The 26,053-nt window shown below is 38.8% G+C and overlaps 6 protein-coding genes across 55 annotated transcripts; 2 read left to right on the top strand and 4 right to left on the bottom strand.

Annotated features, from left to right (window-relative positions):
* Window positions 1–2,174: 2,174 nt before the first annotated feature.
* On the bottom strand, window positions 2,175–5,153 carry LOC112769115 (putative cyclic nucleotide-gated ion channel 8). Its single transcript, XM_025813529.3, has 6 exons — window positions 4,472–5,153; window positions 4,176–4,388; window positions 3,745–4,055; window positions 3,504–3,615; window positions 3,197–3,433; window positions 2,175–3,095 (listed from the first exon to the last, which is right to left on the bottom strand). Exons 1-6 carry the CDS (start codon window positions 5,033–5,035, stop codon window positions 2,295–2,297), a joined length of 2,238 nt encoding a protein of 745 aa, XP_025669314.1. The 5' UTR covers window positions 5,036–5,153; the 3' UTR covers window positions 2,175–2,294.
* Window positions 5,154–5,883: 730 nt separating this feature from the next.
* LOC112771028 (galactoside 2-alpha-L-fucosyltransferase) lies at window positions 5,884–10,717 on the top strand. 50 transcript variants are annotated; one of them, XM_072225258.1, is made up of 7 exons: window positions 5,892–6,055; window positions 6,980–7,136; window positions 7,253–7,343; window positions 7,559–7,841; window positions 7,942–8,240; window positions 8,377–8,457; window positions 8,903–10,717. In XM_072225258.1, exons 6-7 carry the CDS (start codon window positions 8,382–8,384, stop codon window positions 10,375–10,377), a joined length of 1,551 nt encoding a protein of 516 aa, XP_072081359.1. In that variant the 5' UTR covers window positions 5,892–6,055; window positions 6,980–7,136; window positions 7,253–7,343; window positions 7,559–7,841; window positions 7,942–8,240; window positions 8,377–8,381; the 3' UTR covers window positions 10,378–10,717. The 50 variants fall into 50 exon arrangements, with proteins under 50 accessions (XP_025671367.1, XP_072081359.1, XP_072081332.1 ...); XM_072225231.1 differs by having other exon boundaries at window positions 7,942–8,244; XM_072225264.1 differs by having other exon boundaries at window positions 6,956–7,136.
* Window positions 10,718–14,884: 4,167 nt separating this feature from the next.
* On the bottom strand, window positions 14,885–20,686 carry LOC112771058 (early nodulin-like protein 17). Its single transcript, XM_072225229.1, has 3 exons — window positions 20,539–20,686; window positions 18,442–20,063; window positions 14,885–18,361 (listed from the first exon to the last, which is right to left on the bottom strand). The coding sequence occupies exons 2-3, from the start codon at window positions 18,620–18,622 to the stop codon at window positions 18,033–18,035; spliced, it is 510 nt and encodes a 169-aa protein (XP_072081330.1). The 5' UTR covers window positions 18,623–20,063; window positions 20,539–20,686; the 3' UTR covers window positions 14,885–18,032.
* LOC112771056 (putative receptor-like protein kinase At1g80870) lies at window positions 15,111–17,459 on the top strand. Its single transcript, XM_025815633.3, is given in 2 exon segments — window positions 15,111–15,573; window positions 15,576–17,459. Coding segments are annotated over 2 exon segments (2,091 nt in total). The 3' UTR covers window positions 17,204–17,459.
* Window positions 20,311–21,703, bottom strand: LOC112771059 (chaperone protein dnaJ 8, chloroplastic). Its single transcript, XM_025815637.3, has 3 exons — window positions 21,127–21,703; window positions 20,967–21,035; window positions 20,311–20,742 (listed from the first exon to the last, which is right to left on the bottom strand). Exons 1-3 carry the CDS (start codon window positions 21,322–21,324, stop codon window positions 20,548–20,550), a joined length of 462 nt encoding a protein of 153 aa, XP_025671422.1. The 5' UTR covers window positions 21,325–21,703; the 3' UTR covers window positions 20,311–20,547.
* A 1,095-nt stretch (window positions 21,704–22,798) lies between these two features.
* LOC112771057 (heat shock 70 kDa protein 5) lies at window positions 22,799–25,301 on the bottom strand. The gene has a single exon (XM_025815634.3). The coding sequence runs from the start codon at window positions 24,933–24,935 to the stop codon at window positions 23,001–23,003; it is 1,935 nt and encodes a 644-aa protein (XP_025671419.1). The 5' UTR covers window positions 24,936–25,301; the 3' UTR covers window positions 22,799–23,000.
* Window positions 25,302–26,053: the final 752 nt, after the last annotated feature.

Genomic DNA, 26,053 nt, shown 5'->3' with positions numbered 1-26,053 from the left:
CCTGAAACGAATTGCCATGGTCCAGAATGCAAAATCATTAGGTACACCCCAACAAATGCTTAGAATACACCCAATGACACATTCAATATACACCTCTGATGCGGATTAGTAAAAATAAATTAATTTAGCATCATAAAAACGGACAGTCTGTTACCTGTTTGTATTGTAGGTGGTGTCGAATGAAATGACGTCTCCGAAATACTCAAAGGCCGCTCTGCTTCTTGCGTCGGCCCAAAAGGCCAGCTTAATCGATTGATCCTCCTCGAGTTGGAGCTCGAAAAAGAAATTCGGATTCTTCTCTTTCATCCTTAACAAATATTTCCCGAATTCCTTTGCATCTTCTTGTTCGGAAACATTCCGCACTTCCCTGGTAATATAATTCCTCACGTCCTTTTCGATGAAATTTAACTCGCGGTGACCCCCGGCAGCCGCAACAAATGATTGGTAGGTTTTGCTTGGTCTGATACCGGCCTCGTCGTTATTCTCTATCGTACGACGAATGGACATGCTTAGTTCCCTGTGCTGTTTGAGCATCTCTGCTTTGCTTGGACAGCAGGGGTGTGAATGATCCAGCACAACCTTTGAAATGATCCAAGCACCGACATCCTTCAATGTGTGTATATAAATTCTTGCAGGACAGTTTAAACCGGCTGTCGGATTGGTCTTCTCGGTTGGAGATATTTTAGATTTCCATTTTCCCTCTCTGCTACATGTAATCAGTTGATTCTTAATCTCGTTTCCCTTCCTATTTGTGCACCGAACTCTTGTAGAGAAACCTGAAGCCTTGGCGTAGTTCCTGTAAAATTTTCCGGCATCTTCAAGGGTCCTAAAGGTCATTCCGACCTTCGGAACAAGCTCGTCATCAACAACAGAGAGAGGCTGCACAATAAACCGTGTCAGAACTGTGAATACACCCACAGATATGATACAAAATACACCCAATCATGTCTTATATGATACACCCGAACCGAAACAACTCAACTACAGAATGACCTTTAAAGCCATAAACTGTGAATACACAGACTGCAGAATACACCATCTCAAAAACTAAAAACACACACAATCATGTCTAATATAATACATATAATACAACTGAACAACAACAACTCAATTAAAAATAACAAAAAACCAGTAAAGTGTATATACACCCACACTAATAGCTAAAATACACCCAAAGAACAGATTGATCTACACCCGAGCGTCTGCTATAAATTTCAGATAATTAAACAATGTTCAGCAATTTTTAAACTACACAATGCTATACAAATTACTGTAAATCAAACCTCAGGAACTTCGTTAGATTCAAATTCATAATCCACATCGCCTGGATTCAGCGCAGAATCTGAGCTTGAAGGATCCATTATCTTCAAAACGAGTTCGAACTTTGATTTCAGAAAACAACAAATCAACAGAGAAAACGAAGCTCGAGTTGCAGAGAGAGAAAAAGAGAACGTAAACGAAGAACATACCAGTGAGAAAAGAAGAGGAAAAGATCGATGGAGAAGAATGAGCAAAAACGCGCGAGAAGAAGAACAACCAAATCTCAAAATAACGAAAACGAAGAAGGAAACAAATATTTTAAATTTGGAAGTTAGATATACGCGGCATATTATATAGCGCGTGTAATCAACGTAGCTGGAGGAGCGAGTATCTTAAGTTTATTATTTAATAAACTTGTAAAGCATACAAGCCCTAATGGCTTGTATGCAGAGCTTTTCCGTTTATTTAAATAAAGATGCTAAAAATATTTTTTTTAATGAAAAATTTTTATTTAAAAGTGTAATTTATTTATCATAATACTAAAAGGACAAAAAAACAGTCAAAATTTATCGTATTTAACATTTATTAATCACGGTAACAATTAACAAATGCTAAATAAAATACATTGTGACTGATTTTAGCTAATTTTTTTTGTTATTAAATATTTTCGTTTTATTTATTTAGTCATCCTTTAAATAAAAATAACACTTTTATAACATATCAAAATCTAATCCTATTATTCAAAAATTTAAAAAAATATTTTCACATAAACATAATAATTATAAAGTTGGTTAGAGTATCTATCTTGTTTAAATATTTTTGTCCCAGAGATGGAAATTATTATCCATATTGTGAATGCAATATCAAGGTTGAACCGAATGAAAATCCTAGAGAAGTAACTAATTTGATTTATTAATATACATAGGTGGGGTTCGGTGTACGATATTTTGTATTAATGAAAAAAATAAATACAAAAATAAATGTAATATTGTTGTTGGGGAAGCAGCTGAAGAAGTGATTGATGGGAGTGATTATTAGCGTGGGTCATCATCATCAAGATGGCTGAAGTCGGGTTCTCGAGGCTTTTGGAGGGGAAGGCTGATGCCCTCCGAACTGGAAGAACGGGGCCTCTGCCCACGCAGATTAGTTGCAAACCGGGAAGCATACATAGCCGAATCTAACCCAATAAGCATAGTAGAAGTAGCAGCAGCAGCAGTAGTAGTAGTATTAGCAGTAGAAGATGAAGACGAAGAAGATGGAATCAAGGCCTTTGTATCATCATCGTCGTCGTTGTCATCATCATGATGGGATTGATCATCATCGTCGTCATCATCAGGCTTGTTGATGTGGTGCAGGGATGCAATTTTCCTCCTCTGGTGGCGCCTCCAGGCAGCCTGGATAAAGATGGCAGCCCAAGTCCGCCACTGTTGGGAGTAGAAACGGAATGTGTGCTGAACCTGCCTGCTGTGAAGGCGCCTGAACTGGGAAGCAACAAACTTGAGCTCCTCTGCCTCCAAAGCGAATGCTTCCATTTCATCCATGGCCTTCACAGTCCTTGTAGATGACGGTAAATTCGACGATGATTTTGGGTCCAGTGCCCATGTTAACAGCTCTTCTCCACAGAAGTCACCTTCTTTCAGAAAACCTCTGTTGAAGAATCCACTTCTTCCGCCGTCCGTCGTCACACTCTCAAGTTGCCCACGTACGATGAACAGCATCTCATTCACCGGATCCCCTTCCCTTATTATGCACGTCCCCTTTGTATGCAAACACGGCTTCAGCCGCTCGCATATCGCATCCAGCAACCGCTCATCCATGTTGGCAAACAGAGGAACCTGATCATCCATCCATCCATGCATCATCATCTATCAATGTATAATACATTCATACACATGCTTTGCTTATATATATATATATATATAGCTACTTAGCTTACCCTTCTGACCAAATTCAAACAAAGGTATCTTTTGATGTCTCTCCTCAGATCTTTGGGAAGTTTCTGAACCAAACTCTCTTCATCTACTCCACGTGTGTTAAACCATTTACATTTATCATAGCGTCTAACTTTTTCCCTTAGCTCTGGTGGAAGCAAGCGGTGGTGCATCCATTGCTCTGAGTCACGTCTTCTGATCCTCATTTCCTCTAGACGGACAGACATCGATTGAAGAAAGTTCTGGATACAAGACCAAAATAAATTATTATTATAGAAACCTTTTCATCCACACTTATTGGCATGCATTTACCTGCATCTTTCCAATCAAAACAGCAAAAAGGACAAGCCCCAAAACAGCTAATATAATACAAAACAGAATTTCTCCAACGTAGGTGCTAGCTTGAAGCCCTTGACCAAGTGTGCTGCGTAAAGCAAAATAGAATGAATCTTCTTAGCTTAGTAAAACCTGTTAACAGATAGACACCTTCAAACACACTACTTAACAAGTCTCAATCATCAATACATTAACGCTAGCTTGATTAGGAAAATACCTTATGTTTTGGACACCCCACCATAAACAATAACATAGTTTAGGAAAGAAATTGATTGATGCAACAATATTAGATGTTATTGCTTGATTGAAAATTCCATAGTCAAATGGGGCGTCGTCATCATCAGCGGAACACTTATTCCTAAGAATCGTTGGGCTAATCTTTCTCCATTCTTCATAGCCAGTAGCACGCTTATTTGAACCCCCACAGTACAAGAAATGCGTGAAACATCGCTCTTCCTCCATGCAAGCATTCCTCCAGCACGTGTCATTACGTTCTACAGCTAATAAGTACCATACAGACCCAGTTATCTGTGACATGAGCATTGCACATTAGAATCACAAGAAGGTTGATGATGTATAGTAATAATAGGCATAGTAGCTAGTAAAGTTTGCATGAACTTTGGTTGCAATTAATTAAGATGCACTTACGTGGCTGCCAAGCATGTACCAGGTCAAGTAATATGCGGCGCCGACCAAAGCATTCTCCGAAAAAACACCTGCTGTCTTGCTAATCTCTGAGGCCAAAGGTAGAAAGCGTAGAAATCTTGGAAAATATTGGAGGATGACAATGTTCAACAGTTGCGTTTTTGTAGCTAATACCTTTGTGCGCGCTGGATCATGAAGGTATCTCCACACGACAATCTACATGCATGACAAAAAATGATTGACTCAATAATATTTAATTAATTTCCGAATTGAAAGGAAACAAAACAAAAACTAATAACCTGTGGCAAAGGCAACACAGAGAGGAAGTCAACAATGAAGTAACGTTGCAAATATCTCTTAGCAATCTCTGCAGGATCTATGACGAGTTCACCTCGTCCAAAGACACGAGAAGAAGGCGCAATGAAAGCAGTGCGAAACTGGAAACTTATGCGAAGGATGTAGATAGCATCGAAGATTGTTCTGAGTGTAACTGCATAGCTTGCCAGGCTGCTGTCTATGGCGAGACAGAATGATTTGTGATTGAAATATGGGAGATAAAAGAAAAGGGGATCAAAAGATACAGATATGATACACAAAACTTGAAAGAATTTATTCCACTGCAGAAGAGTCTTGTCTTGAGGGTCAAATATTTTTCTCTCAGACACTTTAAGATCTTCCGGAAACACTGATGCCCACGTCACTCCACTTTTCAGGGATCTCCCAAGTACTCTTAGCCCATTCGATCCCCTTCTCATTCCTACCCCAAAAGATTTTGATGCATTGTCGTTTCTCCTTATTCCGCCACTCCCACCAGTCGGAGGAAGCGGCCCTAGTCCCTTTAGATTAAATCTTAGTTTCCTCATCTATTTCTATATATGCTGTATCAAGCGCATACGCCAAATCAAATAAGAATTATTAATGCACATAGATGACATTGCATTATTAATTATTGGATAATTGCTAGTAAAGCTCTCCTATTACTATGTGACATGCAATCAATCAAACATTTTGAAGATTACAAGCAGTTTAACGCTCCTACGTACAATTGCAAAGCAGACAGATAGATATTGCCGTGAAAAAAATAACGATTGCATATGCATGTGTCTCTGATATTCTTAATACCAAATGCCCAAAGATAAAAGACGGGATCAACAACTAAATTATATTAATTATTGAACATATCTATGATTTGAAGATGAACTTAATACATATAATTAATACCGATGTTCGAACAAGCAGATGAGTCTGCGTGCATGGGAATGACAATCATAAGAATACAAAACCAAAAAGAGATCCACAAGTAGAGAAAGAGAAGAAAAACATGCATCAAGATTCATCTCTCTACCTCATTTGATTATTTAAGACACTTATGATGGCTGTATGTTTTCTCCGACATTATAGTTACACTTGCTTTTATTTATTTATTTATTTTTTGCAAGCCTCATTTAACTTATTTTTAATAACTTATTTTATTTTCATCCCTTAATTCTAGTTTGGTTATTGTTAAGGTTCAACAAGTATTTTTCTTAATTCATTTATCACTTCTCTTTTTTTTTTTGTTGGTCATAGTTTGAAATTAGGAATTTTTTATATTCGTGTTGTCTCTTTCTGTTTTTGGACAGAACCCGGGCCAACAAACCGGCCCAGATCCCAAGGAAACGAACTTCCATTCCCAAACCCGACCCGGATTATAACTGCCACTTCCCTCGACGTTTAGTTATGCGACCTCCATTGCAGACCTTCAAGTTCCAGGTTGTCACTGCCGTCGCCCGATTCCAGCCGGAAGTGCCGTTAACTGCAGAACCTCCTATGTTGGTGGACAGCCACGCCAAGATCAGCTCTGTTATATAATACTTACTTCCATCCACCATTGTTTGCTTTTCGTGAGTATTTCCAACTTAATCAGTTGATTTGCCTTAGTGTCTGCGTGTGATCCATTAAGGAGCTTGTTAACTTTGAACATGAATTTTGTTGATGAATCGTAACTCCAAATCTACTTCAATGCTAGTGACTTCATTTCATATGATTTTGTGGAATACCGATTATTGAATCAACGAATATTTCTCAGAATCTTTGCTGGTTCTGTTAAACCCTTTGGAAACATTCAGTTTAGTCAACTTCAAACTGAACCACAACAAACAATAGTATTTAGATCAGATTACATTTCAGCTCCAAACCAATTCAAATTGAAACCAGGGACACCCCTTACCTGTCGTAAGTACTTACTGATGAAGGAATCAGAGGTCAAATTCCTGTTTTTCTTAACTCACCAAATTATGCCAAAAAGAAATTAAAACCACGTCTTATTCTTAAGTTGATTTTTAACTTCCTAATTGTTTTTCCCTCATATTTAAACCCCAATCAGTAAATTGGGGTGATATTTATATGATAAGGTAAAATATGCCCAAAAAAGGAGGGAAAATTGAGTATGGAAAGGGAAGCAAGGAAGAAGGTGGATTGCAATTTGATAGGGCTTGCAATCCATAAGTAGAGCAGGTTCTTCAGTCCCTGCGTTGCAGCGGATTTGACAGTGGGATTAGGTGGTAGTGAATTAGTGATGCGGTAATGTAACCTGAATGTTCACTCCAGTTCGAGCAATAGTTTTACTTAGCTGATTCTCTTTTATTTTCATTTATATAAATTCTCTGTGATTTACTTGTGGAAGATTGATCTCAGAATATACATTCATTTTTGTTTCTTTCTGTTCATTTTTATTTTATGATCGTCCACCACACAAAATCTCTAAGAACACTTTTCATTTGATCTTAAACAAATGCTGACAGCCTTTGGGGGTTTATGTGGCCCAGAATTATCAAGTTCCTAACATCAAGAAGCTAGTTGACACTGCCTTAATTATGGCAAATATAATAGAGGAAAAATACCAGAACCCAAAGAGGAGGAGTGATGAAGACGATTGATGCCTATAAAGCTTCTGAAAAAGCACAATTTGGTAGAAGAGATTTTGTAAGGATTTAAGTTTATTAATTTGCCCTTTGAAGGCAAACATTCTCATTCTTGTCTTTTATTGCACTCAAATTTTCTTCAAGACACAATTTAAAGAATATACTCTGGTTTTTCAGATCTTGGATAATAGCTTCATGCCAAAACCGTTTTGTGGTCGCTAGAGTTGTATTCAGTATTCATTTGAATCATGTCTCTATAATATTTTTGGTAATATCGCCCACATCCTGCCTTTGAGTATTGGTTTTTGACTCTTGAAGTATTATATTTTATGTTTGACCATATGCATGTTTACCTGTTAAATTGTTTTCTCCTTTGGTGGATATAATTGTTAAATTTAAATCTGCATCAGTTGCCTAATCAGTAAGCATAACACTTTCTCTTTCTGTCCAATTTTCATCCTTCCGTTTTTTACACACATACAGACGAGCAAAGTTGAGGAACCTCACTTCGAGTTGGAGGTCCTGCATCTGATCTCCATAACATTTCGTCCACAACATCATTCAAACTCTCTATCCTCCAAAGTCTTCCTCCCCTTTGCTTCCTTTTAAATTTTAATTGCATTCTCTGTGTTACCTCCCTTTTTGTTCGCTTGTAAACAAAGGAGATTTATCTTCTTTATGCCTTTGCTGTTTGTTTTGGTATCTTCCTCAATTCAGCTATTTTTGGGTGCATTATTCAACTAACACAGTCAGCTTACTTCTTTTGGTATTCTTCTCCTGCTACCTTGATGTATACATGTTCTAGTCTAGGCAGAAGCATTTAAATCCATTGATACCTGAAGTTTTGTGTCTCCTCTATTCCGAAGGGGTTGAATTCTGCCATCAACGCTCTGCCATGTAGAACTTGTGGGGGTAACTTAAAAAAATGACAATGGATAGATTGAGTTTCAAGAGATTTAGAACATTATTGGTTGTGGGTTCCATAACCTTCCCTATTTTATTCACACTTACTCTGATGCACCAACACTCTATCTATGATCTTGTTGAGGGAGTTTCCAATATTAACATATTGGCTGCAAGGGCCCAAAATGCTACTACGAATGTCTTAAAAGAAGGGCGTCGCAATGCTACAGTTCAAGTTGAGGAAGGAAAAGATCAGAATGTGGTAGGTAAGGCAATTGTTTGCAACATTTTCTGCCAGCATTTCTTCATCTTTTGCTTCCACTGTCAGATGTCTTAAATACTACACCCGTTACTGCATCTGTTGTCCTCAACTTCTGATTCTCAAACTTGTATGTTAGATAAGATGTTGGGAGGCAAACAACAAATCAGCTCAGAAGAACAAGCTCAGACTCCAACAAACGCAGATATTGGTAAAGCTGGTATTTGCAGCTTAATCTCAGCCTATTTTTATTTTCTGATATACTTACTTGAAATTCATTTTATTATTTTCATCGTACAGTGCTTGTTCTAGACAAGGCAGGATTAGTTTCAATTATTAAGGGTGTATCTGGTTGTACTTTATAGGAAACATACTTATGACTTCTTGAACTTAAATCCACATCTGGATTATTATTATGGACTTGAGAAAATTTCCATTTATTAACAACATTAGTAGGTTACCATTGGTTAAGGTAATCTGATCTTCATTTCTAGCTGAATCTTGTGTCAAAATGAATACTAACATGGTTTCATCTTATTCATTCCCATCCATGGAGTCAAAGCTATCATAACTTCTGTAAACTATCAACACATTATAATCTAGATTTAAATATTATTTAGAATCCAGGTATCAATATTTAAGAAATCTTTATTTCCACACTACAGGTTCAAAGAATCATTCATTTGAAGATGAGAAGAATGATTCAACCCTATCTACAGTTGGCTTTGCTAGTGTCAGACTCCTTGATGGACTTCTAGTTTCCACATTTGATGAAGGATCATGCATTAGTAGGTATCAATCTTACTTGTTTCGCAAACGTTCCCCTCACAAACCTTCTGTATATCTGATATCCAAGCTACGAAAGTATGAACATCTTCATAGAAGTTGTGGACCACATACCAAATCCTATGACAAAATTATGGGAAAGAGCACAAAATCTAGCAAAAGCGGTGCAGGTGAGAAGTGCAAATACCTTGTCTGGACAGCTTCCAATGGCCTAGGGAACAGGATGCTAACCCTGGTTGCAGCATTTCTTTATGCTATCCTCACAGACCGTGTTCTACTAGTCAAATTTGGGGATGATATGTCTGATCTCTTTTGTGAGCCATTTGCTGATTCCTCATGGTTATTGCCCAGGAATTTTCGATATTGGAAGGATCAGAAACATATCAAAACGCATGAAAGCATGCTAATCAATAAGGGATACAATGCAAAGGAGATTTTTCCATCATTTCTTATTCTTAATCTACAACATACCCATGACGGTCATAATAACTTTTTCCATTGTGATCATTGTCAAAATGTTCTTCAGAGAGTTCCCGTGATGATTTTATGGTCAGATCAATATTTTGTCCCTTCTCTTTTTCTGATTCCATCCTTTAGAAAAGACTTGAGCAAAATGTTCCCCCAGAAAGACACAATTTTTCACCATCTAGGACGTTACCTTTTCCACCCATCAAACAAGGCATGGGAATTAATCAGCAAGTTCTATCAGGCGCACTTAGCCAAGGCAAATGAGAAGATTGGCCTGCAGATTAGGGTATTCAATACTCATAGAGCATCACATCAAACTATTATCAATGAAATCATAGCCTGCACCCTCAGGCACAAGCTTCTTCCTGAAATAGACATGGGAAAGTCGAAAACTTCTTTGAAGAACCATGCCACAATCTCAAAAGCTGTTCTAGTAGCATCATTATACTCTGAATATGGGGAGAGGCTGAGAAATATGTATATGATGAACACAACAGTGACTGGAGAAGTGATAAGAGTTTCTCAGCCAAGTCATGAAGAGCGTCAAAAGTCCAATGATGGGATGCACAACATTAAGGCATGGAGTGAAATATATTTGTTGAGTTTGTGTGATGCATTGGTTACTAGTCCCAAGTCCACTTTTGGGTATGTTGCTCATGGTCTTGGAGGTTTGAAGCCGTGGATTCTGAAGAGGCCATATGGGGAAACAGTCCCAGAGCCTCCTTGTCAACGAGCCATGTCCATGGAGCCTTGTTTCCATTATCCTCCCAAGTATGAATGTAGTGCCAATAGAACTATTGACTTCACTTCCCTCGTTCATCACATGGAGCATTGTGAAGATGTACCTAACGGATTAAGGCTGATCAATGATAATCGCAAAGGTTAGTCACTTAGTTGCTAATATCTTTACCTTGTGCTTGATTAGCTCACCGATTATCACAGTGATATGATATGAGGATGTGGTTCCCTGCCATCCGTGCAGTTAATAGCCTAGTAGCCTTGCCTATCTTATCATGGAGTCACGGACTAAGAGAAATATGTAATTTAACTTCAAATTAATTCTTACTTATTGCATAAATGACTTTTGTACTACTATCTTTAAATTACATGCTCTTATTCATCAGACTTTTAAAATAGTAGGTAATTGACTTGGTCGAATGTTTGTATATATATTTTAGTTTTGTATTAAAAAATCAATTAAAATGTAATTCATTCATTAAACAAAATCTGCTCAGCTTATATTAATCAATATTGCGTGTGGTTCTACATGACATTTAATTGACCAAAATTGCGTAGGCAAAGCATTGTAATTGAAAAACAATACGTGACCAAAATTTAAGTGTAAACACGTGGAAAACGTAAATAACTTGCTGGTACTTGGTCATTTTCGTAAAGTGGATAAAATAATTCCAGTATATCCAAAATTTAAACTAAAGAATATATTATGTTTTCTGGTTGCGGAGAGGAAGAGAGGGGGGAGCGGGGATGGGGGGGCACTAACTACCAACGAAAGCAACGGTTAAAGCATCAGTCAGCAAATTAAATGAACAAGGTAGGTCAAGGTTGAACTAAAATACACATCATGCATATATGAACAACGTTAATAACTAATTAATTTTATTATTGTTCTTGTTGGGTAACTAAAATACATGTCTATTAGTTGATGATTCTTTACCCAAGTTCAAAACTGTATGTCTTTTTTCATCTTTCTCAAGTTCTTTTATAATTGAACGAATCATAATTATATATATATAAAAGCTATTAAGGTTTAAAGCGACCTTAACGTTACCAATTTGACTTTATATCTAATTGTATTCAAGTTATATCCTATAAATCTGCTAATTATATCCAACTTATAACATACAGATTAATTTTTTTTCGATATTTGGCCAAAAAAATATTTTTATATTAAATTATAAACATTATACCATAAATCCTAAATCATAATAGAAATAAATTGCATAAATAAATAAATAATAAACAAATTTCACCCGATTACGAATTTTTTAAAATAGTTATATTTGTATTTATTCTATATAAATCATTACAGAATATAAAAATTTTAAAATTTATACATAAACCACTATAAAGATAAAAGTTTATGTTGAGTTAAGAAATTAACTAAATTAATTTGATTATGATAAATATTATTTTATTGGGTTAGTTAACTAATTAGTTTTTAATTGAATTTGATTAAGTGTTGCAAGCCAAAGAAAAACAAAGCAGCAACTCAATAGGATGGAAAATAAAACTAAAGTCGGTGGGCTATAAAACAATAAAAGCCCAAAGGTGTTGAATAGAAAGCAAACGGGCTGAACTTGAAAAGAACCAATCCAAACCCGATTTCATCTCTCAAGCAAATCTTTTCAAATTGCTTTCACCAAAAGCAACGTTCACCTTTTGTCACTTCAAACAGAACACAGAGAAGAGAGAGAAAGCTTAATTTCTAAGCTATTCATCAAAGAAGAAAAGAAAGAGAAAGGTTAAGCAAAAGATTAAGGTCTAATCACCAAAATCAACCCATCTTAGGCTAAGGCAAAGGTCAAAAGTAACTTATTTCCTCTTGCATGCATCGTGCTTTCTTCTCCTTTTTTCCAACTCTATGCCACTCCAAATTGGGATATATGAGAAAGATGATCTCTGATAAACATTGCTATGACCAAGATTGTTTTTTGGAGACCAAGTAGTACTTCAATGGCTCAGATCTGGTTTACCATTGAAAGACTGTTTCTCTTTACTTCCTTGAGGCTTTCGGTCAAGCAAGAGAAAGTCAAACTCAAACTTCTAATTTGGGGATTAACTGGAAAAAGTGATATGGTAATTTGGTAGCACACAACTCAAGGAGTTGACATAGGAGAGAGCGACTCAACAACATGCAATGAGATACAAAAGAAGATATTTCATGATTCTGAAGTCAAGGAGAGATAACAAGTGTTTTGAGGTTCATGTTCTGAGAAGAGTTCTCTGAAGAAGTTCATCAACTTGGACAGTGCTTCCTAGTCAAAGGAGCATTCCGCCAAAATGAGGAACTAAATCAGAGGCAAGCAAATCTAGTTTATCACATAGCAAAGAGGCTGTTGAAGCATCAATCTCCTTCATGTTTTACAGATTGTAATTTTCTTTTTAATGTTTATCTTTCTGTAATTTCTTGAGGTAAAAGGCTGAATGAGAGAGTCATTGACAAAGCCTAAGAGTGGAAAGAGGCAGAGTGATACACTTGAGTGAAAATTCTAGAGTGATTTCGAATTTCTTTAAGTTGATTATGTGTCTTGTATCTTGTACCAGTGAGGTACCCCTTTCTTAGTTGGGTGAGTACTAAGAGTGAAGAATTAGGTATTAGCATAACCAAGTCAAGTTAGGTTAGAACTTGAGTGTGAAAGAATTGTGTCAATCCTATAGAATTAGTGTATGTAATACTTTAACTATAGTGGAAATTCCACCACTATTGTGGTGGAAATTAGATGTAGGTTGCATTACATAAGGCAACTGAACCAGGATACATGATGGTGTCAGCTTCTCTCTTCCCTCCTCTATTCTGTTTTCTGATATTCACTAGACAAAAACAAATTGTTTCATAAATTTTTTGCTGCTGAGTTCAAATAGATTCAGATTGAAAATTTATTTTAAAAGAATTATTTTATTAAAATAAAAGAAGATCATAGATTCAACTCCCCTTTTTATAAGCCTTCTATAACATTCAATTTATGTGAAATCTAATTACCATCATAAATTAGTAAAAATTAGAGATTTATGTAAAAATTAACTACTATCATAAAATGATAGGTATAATAAATGATAGTACAAGATAGTGAAAAGAGAAAAAAAACAAAAAATAAATATGTAAATTATTACACCCTCTAACAATAGTTAATATTCACATAAATCTATATATTCTATAAAAATTTAAGATAATAGTCAATTTTTACATAAACATTTTACACTCCATAACGATTTAAATATGTATTCTTGATAATTAATAAATTAATTTTAATAATTGATACCTAATATTATTATATGTTCAAGGGTTGAAGCACTCAAAAGTAATTAAATTAGTGTCTTTTGTTGAGTGCATGCTCATCGCAATGCGCAATAACAACGTTCCCCCTTAAGACAGCTAATATGTGCACTTACCTTTACTGAGACATGTGGCATGCTGTATATGCAGATCATTCCTTTTGGTTTGGCCCTCCACAAAGTGGACGCCACAGAGCACCGATCACACCACCCTAATTAAAACCTACTTTCTTACTTTATTTGTTCGTTGCTTAGCTGTTTGTGTTATCCCAATGAACAATGATCTCTCGAAACCGGAAAGTAGAGCCTCAAAGATTAAAGGAATATTTGTAGCATGCAACGATGAAAAAACAATAGCTATTTCTCTAAGGATATTCCAACATAACTTATTTTTCTTTTTCCCCGCCCCCCTTTTCTGCCGCGAATTGTTTTGATATAGATAACAACTCTCTAAATGATGTTTCATGACAAGTATAGGAATACCCAAGAGAAAAAAAAAAAAAGAAGATTGCATTCTTTAGAAATAATAACTAACTTCGCTCTCAAGTAACAAACATGTCATGGAGCGCATGGCCGAAGATGACATTGGCAAAGTCTTTTGTTCGTCGTGTGAAATTTCATTAGAAGCCGGATGTGCCCAGGACAAAAACACGTGCGACAATATAAAAACGTGTTTATTCCGCAAGTCTTCTATTATCTAATACATATGAAACGTAATGATATGATATATATCTTCAACTGTGACCTAAATAATAAGGATATCGCGAACAGTGAGTATGTATTGTGGTGTATTATAGTGCAACATGGGACCGGAGCTCCAATGGGAGAGAATAATGGAAGACAAGAAGTTATGATATCCATCCAACCATGTCCATGCCACAGGTCACAGGTATGGTTATGGAGAGTGAAACAAGAAGGAATAATCCGTCCCAAAAAAAGAAAAAGGGGAATAAAAAAGGGGCAGTATATTTTTTCTACATTCTAAGGAGCGCTCATGTCTAGTGATAGCGCGCAAGACAAAATGATTTGTTGTTTATGCTATGCCTTACTGTGCAGACCTCCCATGATTTAAGCAAAGGATATGTTAATTTAAAATAAATAATCACGAGACATAATCTTGAACAGTTTAAAAACACTTTGATTTTATTAATAAATGACGTAATTCCGTTGCAACATTATAATTCATTTGTATTTAGTTTAGGGCGTGGTTTCCTACCTTGGTCCTGATGTAAGTAATGTATGACTTTGGATGCATAGCTATCTTTTTAGTCAAAAGTACCTCAGGTCGGGTCCCATGCATTCCTCCCTTTTGTTCTATCTCTCACTTCACTTTCCAGTTTCCACAGCCATAGATATTAATCAATATACAAAAAAGAAAATTAGAAAAGAAAGCACAAATCAAGTAGAATAGAGTTGGTCTCGTCCCCTGAGGCCCGAGGCAGACCTGAGGCCAGAGGAGTGATGATTATCTAATCGTAAAGCAAGCGATCCACTTTGGATACCCATTGAAAAGAAAAGAAAACAAAACAAAAGAGGAACAATAATAATAATAATAATAAAAATAAAAAAACACGAGAATGCTCATCTGCCTCATCATTCATCGCCATGCCTTCAAGAGCGTTGCCAGCAAGTGTTAGCAGGGCAAAGAGCAAGGGCGTGTTCCTTGCACTGACCATTTCAGCTTGTGCTGTGATCCTGTGCTCTGTGCTTTACTTCCTTTACCATTTGTGGCAGTCTGTGGTGCACAGAGGAGCAAAAACCATCCCGTTCGACGCAAGTGCTCCGTTGAAGCTGCAGAGGTTCTCCTACAAAGACCTGAAGCAAGCGAGCAACGGCTTTGACAGGTGCAACGTGATAGGGAAGGGTGGGTCGGGCACTGTGTTCAGGGGAATACTGAGGGACGGGAAACTGATTGCCATAAAGCGGTTGGACTCCATGACGGTGCAGGCAGAGAGAGAGTTCCAGAATGAGGTGCAGGTTCTGGGAGGGCTGAGGTCACCCTTCTTGGTGACCCTGCTGGGCTACTGTGTGGAAAGGAACAAGAGGGTGTTGGTGTATGAGTACATGCCAACAGAAGCCTCCAGGAGTCCCTCTTTGGAGATGCAGATGCAGATGTCACCTTGCCTTGGGACAGAAGGTTCTCCATTATCCTCGATGTTGCCAGGGCTCTCGAGTTCTTGCACCTTGGATGTGATCCGCCCGTCATACACGGCGATGTCAAGCCTAGCAATGTCCTGCTCGACGCAGACTGCCGTGCCAAGATCTCCGACTTCGGCCTCTCCAGGATTAAGCTCGACCCTCCTGACCTTGCTGTCGACTTGTTCAGCCAGGATCTTTCAGGTAACTTAACTGCCGACACTCATACTCCCACTCACACTCACACTCAGAGTGTTGATGAAGTTGATTTCGCTATGGCCTTGCAAGCCTCCTCTTCCTCCAAGAATAGCATTAGCAGGCCCTGCTTCAATGTTAGACCTCTCAACTTGAATTCTTTTAATTACAATCCCAATCTTGCTGCCGCCGAAGCTGAAATCACCACTGTAAATACTAAAGGCAAGGAAAGCTCTACTTTTGATTTGGGAGGGGATGATTGGAGTGCCAAGTTTGTTCCTTATGATGATGAGTTTTCTAGCCTTGATCATAGCAAGGACCTAACAGGAGTTCATGCTTCTTTCGCGGACGATGACAAGACAAATGGGAAGCAATGGGGAAAGGACTGGTGGTGGAAACAGGATGGAAGCGGTGAATTATGCAGCAGAGACTATGTCACGGAATGGATAGGGAGTCAGATCGGCCCATCCAACGCAGATTGGGTCGATGCAAAGAGTAACGTTACCGACAAAGCTGAGTTGGAAAGATCAGATCCAATGGATGAAGCCAGTGATGCAAACGGACCCCAGCTACAGCAGGTCTTTGGTATGGAAAGCACCGTTGAGAGAAAGAAGAAGAACCCGCGGAAGATGCGAGAGTGGTGGAAAGAAGAGCACATTGCTGAATTGAGCAAGAAGAGCAGCAAGCTCAAGAGTCTTCAAGCCAGGTGGAAGAAAGGCTTAAAAGTGCCCCATTTTGATCTGGGCAGAAGATTTTACCTTTGCAAACGAAAGAACTTGGGAGAGGAGGGTGGTCAGAATGAGTATGATCAAAATGGGGAGTTCAGCTTCAGAAGAGGATGGAAGAAGAAGAGCACTCATTCTGTCGGAAGTGACATGTGGAGTGGGGATCTTTTCAGCCGCGAGCTCAGCAGCACAACCAGCATGAGAGGGACACTGTGCTACGTGGCTCCAGAGTATGGCGGCTGCGGCTTCTTAATGGAGAAGGCCGATATATATAGTTTTGGGGTTTTGATTCTTGTGATTGTGTCGGGAAGAAGGCCGCTACATGTTCTGGCATCTCCCATGAAGCTTGAGAAAGCTAATTTGATCAGCTGGTGTAGGCATCTTGCTCAAGCGGGTAACATTTTAGAACTAGTGGACGAGAAATTGAAGGAACATTACAACAAGGACCAAGCAAGCCTTTGTATCAACTTGGCGCTTGCTTGCTTGCAAAGAATTCCAGAGTTGCGCCCTGATATTGGGGACATCGTTAAGATTTTGAAAGGGGAGATGGATCTTCCGCCACTTCCATTTGAGTTCTCCCCTTCACCACCTTCCAGATTATATAGCAGATCAAGGAGAAAACAGAAGGGCACTGTCGAATAGGTTTAGGTGTTTAGCGATGTTCATGGAACCTGAATGATTCATGTTGTATGTATATCATCTATCAGATAAGTTATTTTTGGTGTTTTCGCTAGAGCCTACAAGTTGCATAAACTCTGTTTGTAATTGTATGTATCCTTGTCAATTGTGAGTGTGCGGTTGCAGCATTGGGTAGCTTAGCTCTTCATTGTAATAGGTAAGGGCAGAAGGCTATTTGTTAGTTGCAGTTTCTTTTTCAAGAGATCAAATTGTCTTAAAAGGGCTCCCCTAACATGACACCATACACCACTTGTTTCTTACTTTCTTTTATGTTAAGAGAAAATTAATCCTACTCGTCAACATATAAAGCATAGTTGAAGTTCAACTAAATCATTCTAGTTCCAGTTATGCACACTAAAAAGATCAATGAAATTTGAGGCCAAGCAATAAACATAGTCTCCCTTACTTATCTATTTATTTTTGGTCAATTAGGGCTTGATGAGATTGACAATGAAAAGTTCCACTTGTAGGACAAAACAATGGTTAACAAACAATTCTAACACTATTGAATTGGCCACGCGGTTATGGACCACTGAGGTCGTAATCAGAGACTAAAGTGAGTCACTATTGAAACAGCATCATTGATGCACACTATAGATAGCTAATTCTGTCCCTCACCAAGGGATAGAATGATTCTGCATATCTTTCTTATTAACAGGGTTTAGTAGGGCATATCATTTTCAACAATTTGAAATCCGAGAGCTTTCAAACATAAATCAAGGAAGTATACGTTACATGAAAAATAAATAAAGCAAGTGGTGTGTGTGAATTGACACAAAACGAGAGAAAGTCTCTAGATGTGATTCCAAGCAAGCCAAACAAAAGAAGAGAGGGAGGAGAGCAGAGCGGGAAGATGAAGGCGCGGAGCAGCAGACTTATGGGCGGAGGCATGAGGAGGATGAGCTGGAGGAGGAGGAGGGAGGGGATGCACAAGTATGGAGACCTTCATTCCGTTAAAGCATTGACCATTGCCGCAGATGAAGTAGTACCTTTGGGCCTTTTTGAGGGTTATGAAGTCTTTGCCGCTACTCCAGTTGCCAATGGCCCCTTGTGTGGTGCAGTTGTCGTAGCCAGTCTGGTTCACCTCAAACACATTGTACTGCGTTTTCTGGTACCTAAATGCTGTCAAAACCATATGCATACAATAAACAAGAGTCAAGAAAAAAAAGGAGGAGGATGAAGAGAGAGTAGTGAATACTAACAGATGAGGTCGCCCACGAAGAAAGTTTGGTTATTGGACCAAAGAGTGTAGTTAATGCCAGGGTTCCACCCACGGTTGGCTCCCACAATATGGTCTGTGGCGCTGACAGGCACACCACAAAGGGAGAGGGTCAACACCAACACCAACACCAACACCCACCTCATCATGCCTTCACCCTTCATACTTGGCACTCTCTATAGACTATAGACTATAATAATAAGGATTAGTATTCCAACCGTTGCTGCACGCCTGCACCCACTTGCCACTTGACATTTCTTAATTAAACAATTCTCAAACATATTAGTACTCTCTCTCTACCAACGGTCAAAATTTTAGCATATCCTTTTCATTTTTTTCCTTGTTTTAAAATAAAACCTGTGACTCGCTATTATTGGCACATACTGTGCTTGTTTTTTCGTTTGTTCTTTGGAGGAAAGAAGCTGGGAAACGAGAAAGTAATTATTATATGGTTTCCTTTTCTGCATTGATGAATCAAAATTTGTTAACCTTTGCCCCCACAAAAACAAAACTAAAATGTCATGGCTCTGGTTATCTTCACTTTGAAAGAGTTCAACGCGATTTATTTGTATCCCTTCATTGCATTTCACGGGTGTAAATGGAACGTAAGTGCTATTTTTACTATCAGAGGGAAGGTTAGGACCGAGCAAAGGGGGACGAATAATCTAAATATATGTATGTAATATGTGTAAAAAGCATGGTCTTCTTAATTAATAAAAACATTTAATTATCTATGTGCAGTTCCGCAGAAATCAGCCTTTTGAAATCCAACAGTAAAAGGATATCAGCATGTCCATATAGTGAGTGGTAAGTGAAACCGATATTATCGGGTTGATCCCCATGGTCCATGGAGATCTTCCACTAAGAAACAGAACTGAATTTTGAACTTCATGTGATGTTTAACCACAACTTTGAACACAAGGAAGTGCTAAAACGTCAAATGACCATGGATTCATTCAGTAATCAGTACATATGTTCAAGCAATGATAGGTATTTAAGGGGCTACAGCTAAAATGCCTCAGCTCTCAGGAATCATGAATGAAACAAAGAGCATTTTTGTAAAAACCATTCCAACCTGCTCTTATTTAGAGGAAGAAGATGTGGTGAGTGATATCTTCATCTTCAGTATATGCTTGTATTCTTTTATTGGCATGCACAATCAAATTTTATGTTGCTATAAGTCTATAACTATTGCTAATGCGAAATGTACTTGCATGAAAGTAATGTGTATGAAAAGAGAAGAGGACTAATTACAAGTCCTTGAAGCGTATGCTCTTGCATTCCAATACTTGAGGATGCTGGCAATCCAATGAAAATACTGATGCCTTATGTTCTCGGCTGAATTATGAATGGAAAATGGTGGTGAGAAGGGTGGTGAAGGAGTCGAAGATGCAGCAAAGGAGTATCTCAGGTTGCCGGGCCCAAAACTTATGGGAAGAGGAGAGGGAGGTGATGATGTTGAAGACTCATACCTGAGAGTCTTTAACTGTGAAACGCCATCTAGTACCAAACCATCAAACTAATTATTTTTTTTAATTTCTTGAGCACCCGAGCATGAGGTTGACTTTGGGTTGGCCAGTGGTTCTTAGCCTTTCTTTCTTCTCGCTGAATATGAAAGTTTAAAAATAAAAAACATAATTATTATTTCATACACAACGTTTAGCTCTAGCTCCATTTCAGTAACTGGCTTTTCTTAGCAACATTCGAAGTTGAATTGAAATACAGACATTGCTGAATGAAGTATCACAAGAATCGCCTAAAATTAATGGCAAGGAGGCAATTGCTTAATCTTGTTGAATTTATTTACAAAAAGATAATAATATAGATCACACGCAGTATGATCAAACTGCAATTGGGTGACGAAGCTTTTTAAGTTTTTATTCTTTTTCAAGTTTGATTGGTTTTGTTAACATAGGCTTAAATTATGCAGAGGTCAAGACTACCTTTAACCCATTTGAGCTCTACACTCTCTTATCTACACAAACCCCAACCACTTTTGAAGGCGGAAGAAGGGCCTTAGCATTTAACTAAATACATAATTGAAATTAAACTTTAAAAAAAAAAGAGAGAGAGGAATTACAAAGCAATTTCAAATGTAAGGATTAATGTGAGATGAATAATCACGAATTCCTGCTCCTTCCCATCCCATCCACTCTTCCCACAGGTCCCAATCTGGATCATTCATTCCCCTCATTGCTTCATCGATGCCTGCATCATCTTCGCATGCTTCGTGCATTTCCATTTCCATTTCATTGGATTCTCCTCTCAAATTGGACATTACAACCTGCATTCCACATAAGTCACATGGAAACCCCAATTAGATCCGAAATTCTGCTACAACCTATGTGGCCCACGAAAGTTATGGCAATTAGCAATTCCAATCTCAGCATTTTTATTCAAATCAATCATACCAAAGAGGTCATATTTTGACTTAGCATCACCGTCATAAGCATTATCAATATTAAATTCATGCATTACAAAAGCAATAAGCTCAGCAAGATAACTCACATCATAAGCCTGGTTGATTTGGTGAAACTGCACCCCGCATTTGCTCCCTCTGCATACATCTGGATGGTACTGAAACACAACAAAAGACCAAATATATTAATTAATTAAGAATTATCAAATGTTTTAAATATTAATTAATTAAGGAGACCGGGGATGAAACCTGCAGTGCAAGCTGTCTAAAAGCCTTCTTAACCTCGGATTGAGACGCACCGGGTTGGACTCTTAAGGTCTTATAACAATCCGTCAAAGAAGAAGAAGAAGAGGAGCAACAAATCTCAAGTCTTTTCTGTTTTCTTTCTTGACATCCTAATTGCATCCATGACCATGAATTACCACCAATAACCCCAGCAACAGCCATAATCAATCAGAAATCCTTAAGACACGGGAATTTTGAGACTTGAGAATTGAGATTAAATCCTAAAATAGTGGGTTTCCTCGTTGAGAACTCGAAGGTGATATTAGATAAAATGAAAGGCGCTACAAATCCAAAATGGGATCTGGAAGCGGAAGGTATAAATAGAAAAGAAACGTGAGAGGTCAATGTAGGCGATTCGAGCTCTTATCCATTGGGTCAGAGGCTATTGTGGCATGACGTGGAATCTTGCATTGTCGTTAGAGCGACGACTCAGACAAACAGAGTTGAACTCTCGCTCCTGTTCCAATTTTATGTTGATCACGTGCTTCACCAACAAAATACTGGTTCACCGTTAACCAAGGATCAATATTTTGCCCTTATTACGTTAGTATGTTTATCTGTTTGTTATCCACTAAAACTGTTATTTTAGGTATATTCGTTGACGCATCACTGTATATTCCACACCCAAATAAAAATTGAGATCATATTCATTTGTGTATTTTAGCAAAATTATAACACTACATTACCACCAATCTGTACCACAGAAAATTAAAAAAAAAAAAAAACTAGAGGCTAAGAGGGCGTGAAGAAGGAAAAAACAATTGGGGCCACCGCACCTAACACGTGTTGATATTGACTTGACTGGGCCAATGTGAAAGGGCGGAGGTGAACAATAAAGTTCCAAATTGAAAGAACAATATGGTTCCAAAATTGAATGGTATAGAACACAACACTAGACGGATGGAATGAATTTAATTGTCTTTGGAATTAGGAGCACAAAGGGTTAGGGAGTGGAAGATGGAGAAGAAAATGGGGACCAGTGACTTCTTTACCATGCACGAGTTTTTTTTATTAGAAGATTGCTTGAGGAGAAGCTTGTAGGTTGTTCTCTCTGCAATTTGGGAGAGTGAGAACTAGGATTGGGTTAAAAAAAATTAAACTTTTGCAACTTCAGATAAAAAAACGAGGGTGTCAAATCATAATTATTTTTGGAAAAGGTCGTTGATAGCCTTGTCTTAGAGAGGGCGACCGAATCCTTATTCCTTTGCCAAGAAATAAAAAAACATGCGCGCACACACACATATATATATGCATGGTTGCATGGACACGAAAGTATTCCAGACAAATCTTTTGAGCTTATTTATTTTTGTGTGCAAAATCATGGCTACACCAAACTAATAATTAAGTGGGGAGCACCACGAAAGTAAGTTAATATCCTGCTGTTCCTACATTTGAATTTGTTATTGCAAAGTTTGGCACCCTTATTGTCCATCTCTGTTTTTTCATCAACAAAAATATACAATCATATTAGCGGCTGCATATATATTGTGCTCTGATCCAATCAATGTATAATATTGTGAGGCTTGATTCATACAATATCTGCCTCATTCTGCAGACAACTTCCTGCAGTGTTTTGCCTTTTAATTCCCCGCAAATGCCAATTATTGATTTATTCGCACTTGTCTCTGTCACTATATTGTTGTAAGAAAAATCATGTGCTTATTTAGAAAAAAAGAAAACAACACTTGAATATGACTTTCTCTATTAGGATACTACCGTACCTCACCATTATTCATTCATAGTTTACATTCAGCGCACACCGGAGAAAAAAAAAAAGACAAAGGGCAGTGTCTAGCGCGATAAAAGAAGGCTTATAAAAATTGAAGGTTGAAGCTCGCTCAATCAACCTCTTCAATCTTAGGTCCACCAGCGGAGTTGTCATGGGCAGCATCGGCAGAGGATGGAGCAGCAGTACCACCACCTTGATACATCTTGGAAATGACAGGGTTGCATAAAGCCTCAAGCTCCTTGAGCTTGTCCTCAAACTCATCTACTTCCGCCAACTGGTTCCCGTCCAACCATTGGATGGTGTCATCAATGGCCTTCTCGATCCTCTGCTTGTCAGAAGGATCAAGTTTGGCACCAACATTGTCATCCTTGATGGTGTTCCTCATGCTGTAAGCATAATTCTCCAGTGAGTTCTTGGCGTCCACTTTCTTCTTGACCTGTTCATCCTCTGCTTTGTACTTCTCTGCCTCCTGCACCATTCTTTCAATCTCCTCTTTGCTCAGCCTTCCTTTGTCGTTGCTGATGGTGATCTTGTTCTTCACCCCCGCCGTCTTGTCCTCCGCAGACACGTTCAAGATACCGTTGGCATCGATGTCGAAGCACACGTTGATCTGAGGCACCCCTCTCGGCGCCGGCGGAATCCCCTTGAGCTCAAATGTTCCCAAAAGGTTGTTGTCCTTGGTTCTTGCCCTCTCACCCTCGTACACCTGAATCAGCACGCTGGTCTGGTTGTCCGAGTAGGTGGAAAACACCTGCTCTTTCTTGGTGGGTATGGTGGTATTCCTGGGAATCAAGACCGTCATCACCCCACCGGCGGTTTCAATGCCCAGGCTGAGGGGCGTGACGTCGAGAAGAAGCAAGTCTTGGACTTTCTGGTCGCCTTCGCCGCTCAGGATGGCAGCTTGAACAGCAGCCCCGTAAGCCACGGCCTCGTCGGGGTTGATGCTCTTGCAGAGCTCCTTGCCATTGAAGAAGTCCTGCAGAAGCTGCTGGACCTTGGGGATTCTGGTGGAGCCGCCAACAAGGACAATGTCGTGAATCTGAGCCTTATCAACCTTGGCATCGCGGAGACACTTCTCAACCGGCTCCATGCACTTCCTGAACAGGTCCATGTTGAGTTCCTCGAACCTGGCCCGAGTGATGGTCGCGTAGAAGTCAATACCTTCAAAGAGCGAGTCGATCTCGATGGTCGTCTGTGCGGTGGAGGAGAGTGTCCTCTTGGCCCTCTCACACGCTGTCCTCAGTCTCCGTAGCGCTCTCGCGTTGCTGCTCATGTCCTTCTTGTGCTTCCTCTTGAACTCCGCCGCGAAGTGATTCACCAGCCTGTTGTCGAAATCCTCGCCCCCCAAGTGGGTGTCTCCGGCAGTGGCCTTCACCTCAAAGATGCCCTCCTCGATAGTCAGGAGAGACACGTCAAAGGTGCCACCCCCGAGGTCGAAGATGAGGACGTTCTTCTCGCCAGTTTTGGAGGCCTTCTTGTCTAAGCCGTAGGCAATAGCAGCGGCGGTTGGCTCGTTGATAATTCTCATGACGTTGAGGCCTGCAATGGCGCCGGCGTCCTTGGTGGCCTGCCTCTGAGAGTCGTTGAAGTAGGCGGGGACGGTAACGACGGCGTTCTTGATGGTTTTTCCCAGGTAGGCCTCGGCGATCTCCTTCATCTTGGTGAGCACCATGGAGGAAATCTCCTCGGGTGCGAACTGCTTCTGCTCGCCTTTGTAGTTGACGACGATCATGGGCTTGTCTTGGGGGCCGGAGACCACCTTGAAGGGCCAGTGCCTCATGTCGCTCTGGACGGAAGGGTCGGAGAATCTACGACCGATGAGGCGCTTGGCGTCGAACACCGTGTTCTGCGGGTTCATTGCCACCTGGTTCTTGGCAGCATCTCCGATGAGGCGCTCGGTGTCCGTGAAGGCAACGTAGGAAGGAGTGGTTCGGTTGCCTTGGTCGTTGGCGATGATCTCTACGCGGTCGTTCTGCCACACGGCCACGCAGCTGTAAGTGGTGCCTAGATCTATGCCAATGGCTTTCTCAGTAGCGGTAGCCATTTCGACAAATCAGAAGTAATAAGTGAATAATTTAAATAAAACAGGTTTAATTTGCTTATGACTGCAGGTTTAGATGATGCTTTACGCACGTATGTTAGGGTCCTATTGTACTGACCTGGATGGATGGAGGCGGGGTGTATATATATATTGCACAACAATTTGCTTGGCATGAGGACGAGGAAGATATTTTCCTTCTTTTGGGAAAGGCAGAAGGTGGTGGAAGGAACTCATGATGAAGTTGAGATAGAGCAAGAGAAGTCGAGAAGAAGAATGAATATGAGAGGGAAGACCAGAGAGTTCTCGACACTCGACACTGCTTGACTATCAAAAGCCCGAATTCTTTCAACGTTTGTTTTAGATACGGATTCTCTCCTTCAGCCCTTTTCACCAAAAAAGAATAAACGTTTCGTCCGCCTCTTATTTCTAGTTGAGTTCATGTCATTATCAACCGTCTTGATTTGAAACTTTTTAGTTTTTCACTATTTTCTTATAGTTAATTCTATGGTATTTATAATTTTGTGTGTAATTTTTTTAATTTATTTATCATAGCAAACTTCAAATAATTTTAAAATTATTTATTTTTATATTTATTAAATTAAATATTGAATCTTAATCTTTTTTGATAAATTAAAATTATTTTTTAGACATTATAATAATCATCTTTTTTATATCTTATTTTGTAAAAGCAAATAGTGATAGAGGATTTTTTTTAATGGAAAACGTTATTTGTACTTCATTTATCACATATTATAAATTAAGGAGAATATTAGAGAATTAATAAAAAAATTTTTGTCAATATTTAACTAGCAATATTTAAAAGTGTGGGTTAAAAATATATTGTTATTGATTCATCACCTTATAACTCGATCTTTATTATTGTACATTATGAATCATAACTCGACTTTATTTGCCTTCATTCTAAGTTTGTAACGGACGATCTTAATAACAATTATTCTGCCATAACATCAACTCTATTCATTAACTCTACGCCTATAAAAGGCTAATCATAAAATTCTTATACCTCTTAAACACTTACTAACTTAAGTGTTGGAGTGTCTTTTACAAATTGGTACCCACTATGTTCTTTGACGTTCGAGTTATTCTCACTCCATTAAAAA

This window comes from Arachis hypogaea, chromosome 18 (assembly GCF_003086295.3).
Source record: "Arachis hypogaea cultivar Tifrunner chromosome 18, arahy.Tifrunner.gnm2.J5K5, whole genome shotgun sequence".
NCBI lineage: Eukaryota > Viridiplantae > Streptophyta > Magnoliopsida > Fabales > Fabaceae > Arachis > Arachis hypogaea.
The sequence above is the reverse complement of the archived record's forward strand: the minus strand, read 5'-3'. Positions and strand labels throughout refer to the sequence as shown.

Coding starts and splice junctions, on each gene's coding strand:
- LOC112771058 (XM_072225229.1), bottom strand. CDS start 18,622: ATGAAGGGTGAAGGCATGATGAGGTGGGTGTTGGTGTTGGTGTTGGTG. Junction 18,362..18,441: donor CTTCGTGGGCGACCTCATCT/GTTAGTATTCAC, acceptor TGGTTTTGACAG/CATTTAGGTACCAGAAAACG.
- LOC112771057 (XM_025815634.3), bottom strand. CDS start 24,935: ATGGCTACCGCTACTGAGAAAGCCATTGGCATAGATCTAGGCACCACT.
- LOC112771028 (XM_025815582.3), top strand. CDS start 8,001: ATGACAATGGATAGATTGAGTTTCAAGAGATTTAGAACATTATTGGTT. Junction 8,245..8,376: donor AAAAGATCAGAATGTGGTAG/GTAAGGCAATTG, acceptor CTTGTATGTTAG/ATAAGATGTTGGGAGGCAAA. Junction 8,458..8,902: donor CGCAGATATTGGTAAAGCTG/GTATTTGCAGCT, acceptor TCCACACTACAG/GTTCAAAGAATCATTCATTT.
- LOC112769115 (XM_025813529.3), bottom strand. CDS start 5,035: ATGAGGAAACTAAGATTTAATCTAAAGGGACTAGGGCCGCTTCCTCCG. Junction 4,389..4,471: donor CTGTGTTGCCTTTGCCACAG/GTTATTAGTTTT, acceptor TCATGCATGTAG/ATTGTCGTGTGGAGATACCT. Junction 3,616..3,744: donor TGGGGTGTCCAAAACATAAG/GTATTTTCCTAA, acceptor TGCTTTACGCAG/CACACTTGGTCAAGGGCTTC.
- LOC112771059 (XM_025815637.3), bottom strand. CDS start 21,324: ATGGCTGTTGCTGGGGTTATTGGTGGTAATTCATGGTCATGGATGCAA. Junction 21,036..21,126: donor TTAGACAGCTTGCACTGCAG/GTTTCATCCCCG, acceptor GTTGTGTTTCAG/TACCATCCAGATGTATGCAG. Junction 20,743..20,966: donor AAATCAACCAGGCTTATGAT/GTGAGTTATCTT, acceptor TGTGGAATGCAG/GTTGTAATGTCCAATTTGAG.